Here is a 12,571-nt window from a genome sequence, read left to right on the forward strand (position 1 = left end):
GAGAAAGACAAATTCTACATAATAACACTGTAGAGATGGAGAGAGGATGGTAAAAGTGTACAAACTTTCAGTTATAAGATGAATAAGTTCTCAGGATCTAATGTGTAATATGGTAACTATAGTTGATAATATTGTGCAAATTGAGATTTGCTAAGAAAGTAGAATATAAAGTGTTCATACCAAAAAAAGTAAATATATGGGGTGATAGATGTATTGATTAACTTGATTATGGGAATCCTTTCATAATGTATATGTATATCAAATCATGTTACACATTAAATATATTACACTTTTATTTGTCAATTATACCTCAATAGAGCTGAAAAAACTCAAGAAAAGTGATTAAAGCTGAATGTCTGAGAACTTCCTTGCAGATATGCCTGACTCACAGAATGTAAAATAAGCATTTTAATCTTCAGCCCTGTTATCCGTTAATTGCAGATTATATCGATTTCCCTCCATCTATGAAATACCGTAAAATATTATGTTAAAAAGGCTTAAGTATATGTGCCAAAATTAACATTCAGAAAAAGAGTGAAGGTAATAGTTGTCCGTATTGTTACTTCCATTTTAATACTCATCATCATAGTATTTATTCTAGGGAAACAGTGCTCTACCTATTTTAAGTTTCGTTTTTATCATTTTGCCTATATGAGTTTCTGAAGGCAAAGTCCTTGGGTAGAACTGTGGACAAAATAGAAAACTTTAAAGAGTGTTTTCACTCAAAATCTGGAAGGTGCGTATAGAAGATCACCGAAAATATCTTAGATACAGTTGACATCGAACAAAAATTAAACCTCTGTGTCTGTTCACAGTTTAGTTTTTTGGTAGGTTTCCTGAATTAGTGGCAAATTTAGCTTTTATTTGCTTATTTTCTATATTGTCTTACCAACAGACAAGCGTTTCCTTTTTCCTCTACATTCCAATTGAAAAATATTCACAAATGGAATGAGAGTAGTAAAAGAAAGATGTTGAGAAATATTGGCGATTACAGCTAAAGGCCAAGCAAGCAGCATCACTCTACAAAGAAACACTGATGTTAGGGAACCAAGATTTTTTTAATTTAATTTCAGTTGTATTAAGCTATTTGTGATCATTTCTTCCGCAAGAGAGTGGGTGCTCTATACCATAAAGCTAGCAGTTAAGTGTTCCTAGGCATATCCAAAAAGAAAGTCCCTTTCTTTGAATAAAAATAACATACCATCCATTTGATTGGGAGCATATCATTGCTATGAAGAATTCATAAAATGTATCATTCATAAAATGATAGGTATCACCAGTTTTGGAAGCACATTAAAATTAATTCATTAGAATCACACAATTTCTAATCCTATAATTTTAGAAAATAGATCTATGCTAAAATGTCTTTAAGTATTATCAGTTATTAAAAGTGGAGGACTTCCCTCGTGGCTCAGTGGTTAAGAATCCTCCTGCTAATACAGGGGACACGGGTTTGAGCCCTGGTCCGGGAAGATCCCACATGCCGCGGAGCAACTAAGCCCGTGCGCCACAACTACTGAGCCTGAGCTCTAGAGCCCACGAGCCACAACTACTGAGCCCACGTGCCACAACTACTGAAGCCCGCGCCCCTAGAGCCCACGCTGCACAACAGGAGAAGCCACCGCAACGAGAAGCCTGCGCACCGCAACAAAGAGTAGCCCCCACCCACCACAACTAGAGAAAGCCCACACTCAGCAACGAAGACCCGACGCAGCCAAAAATAAATAAATAAATAATTTATTTTAAGTGGAAAAATTCTAAAATATGCTTACTATTTAATTCTGTGAAATTCATCAGATGTAAGGTCTTTTTAACCTTTGTATAGGAAATCTTAAATGTTTTGGATTAAGAAATTATTCTAAGTGATGACAGCTTCACTTATCTTAGAAATCAGACTGACATACCTTTTGTTTTTTGGTTGGTACTTTAGTAAAATCTGAATTCTTAACTCTCTTTGAGTAATTGTTGTTTCCATAAACAAAATGCTTTCAATTTGTAACCCATAACAAAGTTACATACCTCACTCCAATTTTTTGGTTAATTTTCTGATAACTTTCTGAGTACCAGAGTACTAAAAAATATTTATGAAAAAATTACATAGTTGTAGTTAATAGAATAAAAATATTATAATAATATTATTTTAATAACTACCAAGAGTGATTTATGAAAATGGAAATATGGCTTAAACTGTTATTTCATTTTTTTAATGCAGGTTACTTGAATTCCAAATAGAGGAGTGGAAATGCCACCCCCAGCAGGCTCCCCACCGCTGCATCCACCTCCTGATGGAGGATGGGGCTGGGTAGTGGTTGGAGCAGCTTTTATCTCCATTGGATTTTCATATGCATTTCCCAAAGCTGTCACAGTTTTCTTCAAAGAAATTCAGCTAATATTCAACACTACCTACAGTGAAATAGCATGGATATCATCCACTATGCTAGCTGTTATGTACGCAGGAGGTAAGGTTCTTTGGACTAAATACAATTCTGGTTTAAGAAAGCAATTGCTCCATGCCACAGTATTTTACATGTAGTGCCTTGGTACATTAAAGCCCTGTTTTCATATTATCGTCACTTAAAACCAACCAGAAGTATAATTAGGACTGAAGTTTTAGTGATTTTAGTAATTCAACATCTTAAACTATTCACTTTATTCTGAGTCTTACTAGAGTGTTTATTTGAATGAGGATGTCTTTGCACAAACTAAGATTTACTAAATTATGGAATTTTCAGGGGTGGTACCTATCCATTTAATTTGGAATAGAGTCTATACTATAATGGTAGTATCATTTCCTAATACTGCTACAGTTGCTTTTTTCTGAATGAAACTCAAGTTGCTGACAATCTATAAGCCTAGAAAGTAATTCACTTTAAGTTGCAAAATAGAGTGTTATCATGCACATTCTGGATCCATTCAAGTTCGTGTGAATAAAATAATTCCTTATCTCTGTAGTACTTACTAAATATGACATTTTTTAATTTAAATGGTTGCCTGACGATTATCTTGTTACATTCCATGTTCAAATGAGGGTATGATTCATAAGGAATAACGAATAAATAAGTACCATATTACTTCTGTTAAAAATTATTGGAAAATTATTGGAATTATTAGTTCATTGCTATGTCACCCATCTGCTTGAAATCAATCCTAACAGCAGACAAGACTGTCTACAGTTCTCTTTTAGTCATTACTTAAAATATTTAGATTTTAGGGTTTTCATTTTAGATTTTTAGGGTTTTCATTTTCAGCTGGATATTTGACTTTAAGATACAGATAGACACTCAGAATATAAGCACTTAAAGAAATTATACAAATCATCTTTCAATGTCTTACTTTACAGGTGAGGATAATATGGTTCATAGTGATGGGGGATATACCGTTAGGAGTAATATCCAACACATGTTCATATTTACTTTCAGTTAAGGCCTCTCTAAATGCTTGCTATGTGTCATCTGACCTGATTCTTTTAACATTCTGTGAAATAAGAATTACTTCTTTCCATTATATAGCCAAGGAGATAGAAAGATAAAGTACTTTTCCCAGGTCAAGCAGCTCATTAGTGGCAGATAGAAATTGAGACCCCACACGTGTAATCACTCTGCCCTTTTGCCTTTCTCTTACCTCCATATGTAAGTGGCAGAGCCAGGTCTGTGCAAGGCGTTCCACAAACCTGATTTAGGCACTGCCCCACCAAGGTCAGTTGTTTAGTGACATAATAATTATCCTTTAGGGTATTATCTTTTTATTGTACTACCAAGGTAAAAATTTGATCCCCAAATAATCCTGCATGTGTGTGTGTGTGTGTGTGTGTGTATGTGTGTGTTAGTGGGTATTTTCTACTTTCTGGATGTCAGTGATTTTACATTAATCCACTGTATGTCTCCATTACCTTTTTGGTTAAGTTAAATTGATGGATTTCTGTGCCAGTACCAAAAGGTAACTTTAAAGTGCTATTTGGATATGTCAGTGAAAACCTTTGCTTTTAAAACACTTTCTGAGATTCTCCACTAGACGGTTGCTTTAAAGGTTGTACCTGTGTTATCTCTGATGACTGTAGAAACAGTAGATACTGTACGCTGGTCATATGACATTCTTCCACTCCCAAGCTGGCTCTAAAAGGAGGCTTAGAATGAATAACAACGTAATTACTTGTCTCAAACCAATAAATCTCAATGCCAAATTATAAGTAAGTAAATATATATTTATCATTAAATAACTGTTTTTATTTTATTTGTGCTCTGATTTTCCCATTTTTAATACATACAATATAAATGTTAAAAAACACAAAAGAGAAGTCTTTTGAAGTTCATCAAGAAAACTTTAGTTTGGTAAAATAGCAATTTAGAAAAAACTGCCTTAAAATGTTTAGGGTAATAGATGAATAAAATAGGTGTAAATGAAAGATCCACGGGGATTTTGTATCTAGTTGTTTTAAGAAAGCAATGCTAGACACATGACAATACTTAGTACGTAGTGATTGAAGATGATAATATCTAGGTGAGTTCTGAGTAGGTAGTTGGAAAAAGTGCTTAGAGTCCTTACTCATTAGACCTGAGACATTTTGTACATCATCTCTGCTATGGAGAAGAGTCATCAGAAATTCACCTACCCTTTGGTCTTTCCCTTAAAAGTAGAAAAGTAGAGCTTCCCTGGTGGCGCAGTGGTTGAGCGTCTGCCTGCCGATGCAGGGGACACGGGTTCGTGCCCCGGTCTGGGGAGGTCCCACATACCGCGGAGCGGCTGGGCCCGTGAGCCATGGCCGCTGAGCCTGCGCGTCCGGAACCTGTGCTCCGCAATGGGAGGGGCCACAACAGTGAGAGGCCCGCGTACCGCAAAAAAAAAAAAAAAAAAGTAGAAAAGTAATTCCAGGTCCATTGCCTGCTGGATAGAACTGTTACTACCTGCCATGTCCACTGTTGCATGGAGAACTCATACACTTACATGGTTTGTTGGAAATAACATCCATGTCTTACCTTGATAATTAGTTTTTAATTTTTCTAACAAGAAATATTGGTACATTTAAAACTGTAGTCTCATTATGAAATCAATTCCCCTTATGTGGGTGCAGATAATTTTTTTCAGAAACATAGTAACTATTTAAAACAAAAAGTCTGATGGGCTCAGTTAATCTAAGACACAGACCTTGGTCCTGTTACTAAAGTGGCAGTGCTTTTCCAAGTATGGTCCACAGATTTTCTGCTTCTGAATCATCGGTCTGTTATTAAAAATGCATAGTTCTGGGTCTTATCCCAAACCCTTTCTTATCCGAATTTCTGTTGGTAGAGTCCAGAAACTTACATTTCAACAAGTATCTCTGAACTGTTGTAAGAGCAAATCAATATTTGATTTAAAAATATTGTATTTAAATTTTTCTCTAAGATTTGAAAAATCTCTACTTATAGAGGCCTTTTAGGCTGATGATTATGAAATCAAAGATGTAAAGCAAAAAGGCATATAGTTTACTATGAAGTATAATGAGTCTCTCTACCAAGTAACTGAAATATTGTGTTCAACATAGTGCTAATTACATTAGCCTAGAGAACATCTAAGATCTGACACTCATTAGGGCTTAGCACTCAACCTATTAATCACCATGGTGGGGTCACTGGGTAAGACAGTATGTTCAGAGGCTTGGCCTGTGATGTCAGGGCCGGAGTCTCTTGTAATAATTAGTTGGCATTTGGGCCTTGGTAGCAAGGTATTATCTTCCCTTCTTATGTCTGAATTAAAAATGAAACTATAATAAAAGGCATGCAGGAAGGATGGAAAAGAATGCAAATTATGTTTACCCTTTACTTCATCCTTAGAATAATGGCATTAAATTACAGTATCCCATCTGGCCATCCGTATGGTCTCCTGGAGCTCTAACGAATTTCAGCAAATAGGTCAAGGAGAGTGGTCACCCCATTAATAAAGCACTAATTAGAGGTAGAAAACATATTACGATTTAAAGTTTCCACATTGTTTAGACAGATATAAGGATTTATTTTGTAAACAGTGATTATGTTGGATTATCTTTTAGTGCAATGTGTGTCTTTGTTACTATACCAAAAGATAATGTGAACATGGTTAGCTACTCAATGACAGAACACAGATTTGGTACTCTGTGAGTACCTCATGTTATTTTTCTGGTGATATCTGTTATGACTTGGAAGAATCAGCCATTCTAAAGTGGAGAGTTGGCTTTATCTCCATGGCAACTTGCTCTTCTGTGTTACGTGAGCAGTACCTGCCAATTGTGCTAAAGGAAGGGTGATGGTTTTATGATGGACTACTATACCCAAGGGACCAAGCATCAGACCACTGAGCTTATTTGACTGGAGGCCAACAAGCAAAAGGTTTTAGGCACAGGAGGTTGGTGGCCATAGTATATAATGTGTATTTTTCTATTCTTTTTAAAGTCTAAATAAGCTCACTATATTATTTTGCTCTGTGCTCTAAATATGTTTGCAGAATGAAGGAGACTATGAAAATAAGTCATATGGTGCTGTATCTTAGCAGCAATTAAGATAGAAAAGAAGTTCATTCTAACCTTGCAATTAAGATACCTAGGACTTTCAGCTTAGCTTTACAAAACCCAGAGTACCCAAAGTACCAGGTACACTTGGACAGCCCTGTGCAAGCAGGCTGTGTTCTTCTTATACCTACACCATGGTGGGTTATTTTTTCATCCACGAATGTAGATATTGCTAAGGTTTTCCTAGGAAAATGGTCCAGTGTGGCAGAAACCATTTTGCTCACCAAATTTCCATGTGCTCTTGAGTATTTCCCAGCTTCCCTTTTATTTATTTATTTTTAAATTTTATTTTATTTTTGGCTGCATTGGGTCTTAGTTGCGGCATGCAGGATCTTCACTGTGGCATGCGGGATCTTTCGTTGCGGCGGAAAGGCTCTTCATTATGGCACACAGGCTTCTCTCTAGTTCTGGCCTGCAGGTTTTCTCTCTAGTTGTGGAGCGTGGGCTCTGTAGTTGTGGTGCACAGTTTCCAGAGCTCTGTAATGTTTCCATGGGCTCTGTAATTTGTGGCACGCGGGCTGTCTAGTTGAGGCACGTGGGCTTAGTTGCTCCGTGGCAGGTAGGATCTTAGTTCCCTGACCAGGGATAGAACCCGCGTCCCCTGCACTGGAAGGTGGATTCCTTACCACTGGACCATCAGCGAAGTCCCCAAGTGACTAGTTCTGACCAATGAAATGTGAGTGGAAGGATGTTTGTCATCCCTGGACACCTGGACAAGGCAGTTCCAGCTGGCATCGATCTTCCTTTTCCTTTTTCCCCACAACCTTATTTCATATGATGTGGCTACAAGGGGAAGATCCTTGGTCCACTTTATACTTTGAATGAGTAAGAAAGAACTTTTTATTAAGCTTCTGCAGTTTTCTTCTGTGGAATAAAACCTAGATTATACTGATCAGTACAAACGTGAAGGCTTAGATTGTTGTGTAACCACAGTATAAATTATGTAAATTTTAAGTAAGGACTAGAACAGACTATGGGATGTCCTTAGTCATTGAGCTTATATTATGTCATAAGAAGGTTTGTACATATGCTACTTTTTCAGATCTCTGTTAGAGAAGAGGAAGCCTTCAGTATCTCAAATGAAAAAGGAGTCGTAAGTGGAAATCCCATTGCCATTTTTCATGGGAATACAAGTGAGAGGCAGGCACTTCAAGGCACAGAAATTGGGATCAAATAATCCCCGTGGAACTTTCTTTGTCCCTCTCAAGGCAGGGATGGAGGAGGCAGGAATCAAGGGCAGATCCCAAGTATGCTCAGACCTTTGAGACTATTCAAGGAAATACTTTCGCTACAGAAGGCTGCTAATCCAGTCCACATACTATTGAATTATTACTAAAGGTTATTTTCAACAGAGAAAATTTAAGAAACTTTACTGAAATCCCTTTGGATATGTGTGCTTTAGACAGTGAACATTTTACTTACGGACTTACGAAAAGAACCTACTTACTAATTTATGGCCTGGCAAGAATAAGAATATCTTTCCTGATTTTTGGCTTAAAATTTCTCTAAAATACACTATTTTCTCATTACATATTTTATGCAGATGTGTTTTGGTTGCAAATGACAGAACCCTTATTCAAACCCCCTAAGGTCTAAAGAGAAAACATTCCTGCATACAGGTCAGAGGAGAGACTTGGGTACCAGAGTCTTCCAGGTCGACTAGCACAGATGATTTCCATCTGTCCATCACATTGTTCTCTCCCCTCTGCTGCTTCTGGTGGGGTAGCCTTGTCTGTTTGCTTCGGTATCCTCCCCCTGACACAAGGAAGATGATTACCGGCTTCTCCATCTCATATTTCAGTCTCAAATTTGACATGAGAGAGATTGCCTCTCTTCCCTAAAGTATACTTAGACAAATTCTAGGGAAGACTGCTAGGGTCTGGCCTCCTTTCATCTGCCCCTGCAAGCAGTGGATGAATGAGGAGCTAACATTGGCAGGCTGAGTGGAACTCTGTATTTGGTGTAGGAAAGGAGCAGTTCCCTAAAGGAAGGATGACACTCTTCCCAGAGGAAGGAAGGCTTTTGAAGAGACAAAACAATAACTGCTCACTACCCTTTTAAAAATAGAGTAATAGGGCTTCTCTGGTGGCGCAGTGGTTGAGAGTCCACCTGCCGATGCAGGGGACACGGGTTTGTGCCCCGGTCCGGGAAGATCCCACATGCCACGGAGCGGCTGGGCCCGTGAGCCATGGCCGCTGAGCCTGCGCGTCCGGAGCCTGTGCTCCGCAACGGGAGAGGCCACAACAGTGAGAGGCCCGCGTACCGTAAAAAAACAAACAAAAAAAATAGAGTAATATATGATTTCCCAAGAATAAAACCACGTGTTGCTTTTACTAATCACTCATGAGTAACTTTACAATTAGATAATTTCTCTGTAGCTAAGTGGCTATCTAGGTATATGTCAAAATGCCTATACCAGATTGTCTAATGAAATATAATACTTAGTAGCCAACCGGAGGACTCAACTGTACCTGACAAGAGTTGGCCCCTTGAGTGGAGCTTCGATCTGCAAAGTCCTGGGATCTCCGGAGGGTTTATTAATGACTTAATAGCAGAACAGAGAGGCAGAAGAACATTGCCATTAAAATAATGAGCTCCAAGATAACAGATATGAAATGTGGACTTGGCCACTTTGTTGTTTGGGCCACGCATTTGACCCTGGATCCTCAGTTTCCCCATCTGTAAAATTGCAAACGAAAGAAATGTTTGTATATGTACATATGGTATCCACTGGTCAGGGTCGTTGTCATGAATAAACGATTATAATGTATAGAAAGTACTGAGTTCCATGCTTAGGAATTTTTAGTATTTGATTCGTGGTAGTTGTTCCTGTGTTGATCTTGATATTAACCATTATAGAATGAAACTGCAGATTAGGTTCACGCAAGATAGTAAATCTGACTCGAGCAACCTGTGCCGATAAGGTTTGGAAACAGAGGGTGAAGCAAGAAATAAATAGGTCAATAATCAGTTCTAAAAGAATACTATGGACTTCACTCATATTTGCTGTGGCATCTCCCCTATGCCTCCTGCTACTCAGGCGGTGAAACGGACATAGATCATTCTTTGGGGCCATCATAGATCTCTGAAAATCCTTCCTGTAAATAGGGGATTCCCAACCTCGTGATTTCCTGCATCCCCAGGTAAAAAGCCAGAAATTTACTTTCATAGAATTCCTTTCACCTAGAGTACCCAGGACCCATTAACCCAGTGTAGCAAGGCCAGGTTTGATTGAGAAACCACTGATGTGAAGAAACAGATGCCCCAGAGAACACAGTCAGAGGAGATGGTTGCAGATAGTCCATGATCCAGAAGCAACACAAAAATAGTGTCAGTGTTGAGAGTCAGTGGGATTTGTGGGATAGGCGGTAGGGTCTGTGGTCATTGGTGGCAGCAGTTGGCATGCCTCCTCTGGAGCAATCCATTTTATAGTGTGATTTAGGCTATGCTGAATTGCGTCTTCTCTGCAAATCCATAGTTGAAATCCTAACCCTCAATATCACTGTTTGAAGATAGGGCTTTTAGGAGGTAATTAAGGTTAAATGAGGTCATAAGTGTAAGGTCCTACTCCAGAAGGATTGGTGGCCTTATAAGAAGAGGAAGAGACAGATCTCTTTCTCTCCATGCCCACACACCAAAGAAAGGCCATTTGAGGACACAGCAAGAAGGCAATTGGTCTGCAAGCCAGGAGGAGAGCTCTCATCAGGAATCAAGTTGGCTGGTACCTTGACTTTGGGCTTCCAGTCTCCAGAACTGTGAGAAATAAATTCCTGTTGTTTAAGCCACCCAGTCGTTGTATTTTGTCATGGCAGCATCCAAGCTTGTTTTTTTTTTGTTTTTGTTTTTTTCATCCTCCCTTATATTCTGTGAGTTACTTTTCATGTCCTTGTTGAATGCTTTCTTCTTTAACTAACTAGAAAAGATCTATGATAGATATATGTGGGTTAAATTTCTAAAAGGTCCTAGTGAGGTCTAGCATGAAATACTTTCCTGAACTATATTGGTTAATTTGCAAACTATTTCTATGAATGTTTCTTTCAAAAGAAGGAGCCGTTCTCTGCCCCCTCAAACAATATATATATTAGGATTGGGAATATGCAACAGTTTTTTTTCAATTAACTATTTTAAAAGGACATGAGAATTAAATTTCATATTTTCATGTGCTGTGAGTGACTTAAGTTTGACAAATTATGTTAGAAAATTGGAAATACCCTTTGAATACTTCTTTCTTTATTTCTTACAAAAATAGTGACTTTGGCAGAGTAATTGATCTATTCCAGAGAGATTTTTAAACAATTAATCTAGATGGCTGTCCTTGAGCAAGAATTTGCTCAGCCAGCTAGAATTACATATGCAGATGTGTGATTCATGGATCTGACCCTAAGATGAGATCCCCAACTGTGGCAGAAATACCAATTATGCACAGTATTTGTTTGTGATCAACAGAGGCGGGGATATGTAGGTAATCCAGTGTCATAATTGGGGACTAAACCTTATATAATTTCATTCATTCATTTATCTTACAGATGTACATTGAGCATCTACCATGTGCAAAGTAGTGGCTTGGCACTGGAAAGCCACACCAAGCCATCAGACACCAGATATGCTTACGGAATATGAAATAGATATTTTCACCTTTCTCTAATAGTTACGATACACATGAGTAAAGAAACATAGTAGTTGCCATGAAACTATATAAAAAGGAAACAGATCTCAAAGCTGTGATCAGGAAATGTTTCTTGAGCTGAACTTGAGAGTGAGGATACAGCACTAATCAAAGGAAGGGAAGTATTCAAAGCAGAAGAAATATTATAAATGAAATCCCTAAAGGGGAAGAGTTATAGAGAGTTCTAGCCTAAAAGTGCACTGAAATGATCCTGGGCAACATATTTTGTGTCCATACAGACAGAAGAGATCAGAAGATGGGCATCTAGGATACCAAGATCACAACTCTGAGTACTCTCCCTGCTTTTGTTCTATTTTAAGAACATATTCATAATCCGAAAGTGCTAAGATACAGTTGATTCTCATTATGCCAATTAGTTAGTTATGTTCTATGAAATTGACATGGACACTGAAGTATTGATTACTGAGCTCCCGCTCCTAAGAGAAATACAGGGTTAGGTTCCTACGATCCGCTGGTCACAGTTTCATCAATCGATCAATACATAACTTTGTTTTATGCGCGTTTCTGTTTAAAGACACCTTATTTAATATGTATCATTGATTCATTAACATGGAACTCATGACAAACAGTATTATAACTCATGCCTGAAAGAAAAATATATAACATATGTATTTTCTCTGTAAGGCACATCACAGTCTTCTTGTGCTTAAGAACACTAGCCAGCACTTCAGCACTATGCTTGAAGGCCATTTCAAACATCAAAATCACTAATAAAAAGTACAAAAGTGTGGAAAATGTGGCACTAAATAGGGAGACACTTGCTTATAGTACGAGAGCTGGAAAAAGATGGCAGAGTGTCACCTTCTTTGACCTCAGCTGGGAACATGTGTAGCTGCTGGTTCCAGTTTGTCCCCAGTCTGCACATCTCTGTGGGTGACAGTGAAGACACTGCAAGCATTGATTTGGGGGTTACAGATACATTTTAGCGAGTACGCAGGTTCAAAAATATGGAACCCAACGATAATGAGGATTGACCTCACCTTTAGACTTTCTGTGACAGAGTTACTGTTTCTTGTGCTGTATGAAAAGATTTGGAGTTACCCAACATTTTTATTATAATTGTTTTATCTGTTGTTTTTAAGAATGCAATAAGCCTGCACAATCACAAGGCTAATTTACATTAATGTTCATGATTACACTGATGCATATTGATTATCACCCTCAATTTTACTGAAGTTCTTACTAGAGGAATATAAATTTCTCAAGCTATTAAGGTCATAATAATTACACTTAGAATCTTTCTAGTCACTAGGGGGGCATCAAGTGGAAAGCTTTGGGCAGCTTCTGTGGGAGCTTTGATAGATTTTGGAAGCAGTGCTCTCTAGCCTTACACTGTTCTCCTTAGGATGTGCTCTGCACTCCCTAGG

The 12,571-nt window shown here is 38.1% G+C and overlaps 1 protein-coding gene across 7 annotated transcripts in view; it reads left to right on the forward strand.

Annotated features, from left to right (window-relative positions):
• SLC16A7 (solute carrier family 16 member 7) overlaps positions 1–12,571 on the forward strand; it is a 175,189-nt gene that overhangs the window by 101,190 nt on the left and 61,428 nt on the right. For all 7 annotated transcript variants that reach the window (XM_089920959.1, XM_022571659.3, XM_022571661.3 and 4 more), the window contains one exon: positions 2,213–2,459. In XM_089920959.1, the coding sequence (XP_089777085.1) occupies positions 2,243–2,459 (217 nt within the window). In that variant the 5' untranslated portion in view covers positions 2,213–2,242. The remainder of the gene's footprint in view (positions 1–2,212; positions 2,460–12,571) is intronic.

Source organism: Delphinapterus leucas, chromosome 11, assembly GCF_059928025.1.
Source record: "Delphinapterus leucas isolate spDelLeu-1000000601 "Yukka" chromosome 11, BTC_Dleu_Yukka2, whole genome shotgun sequence".
Lineage (NCBI taxonomy): Eukaryota > Metazoa > Chordata > Mammalia > Artiodactyla > Monodontidae > Delphinapterus > Delphinapterus leucas.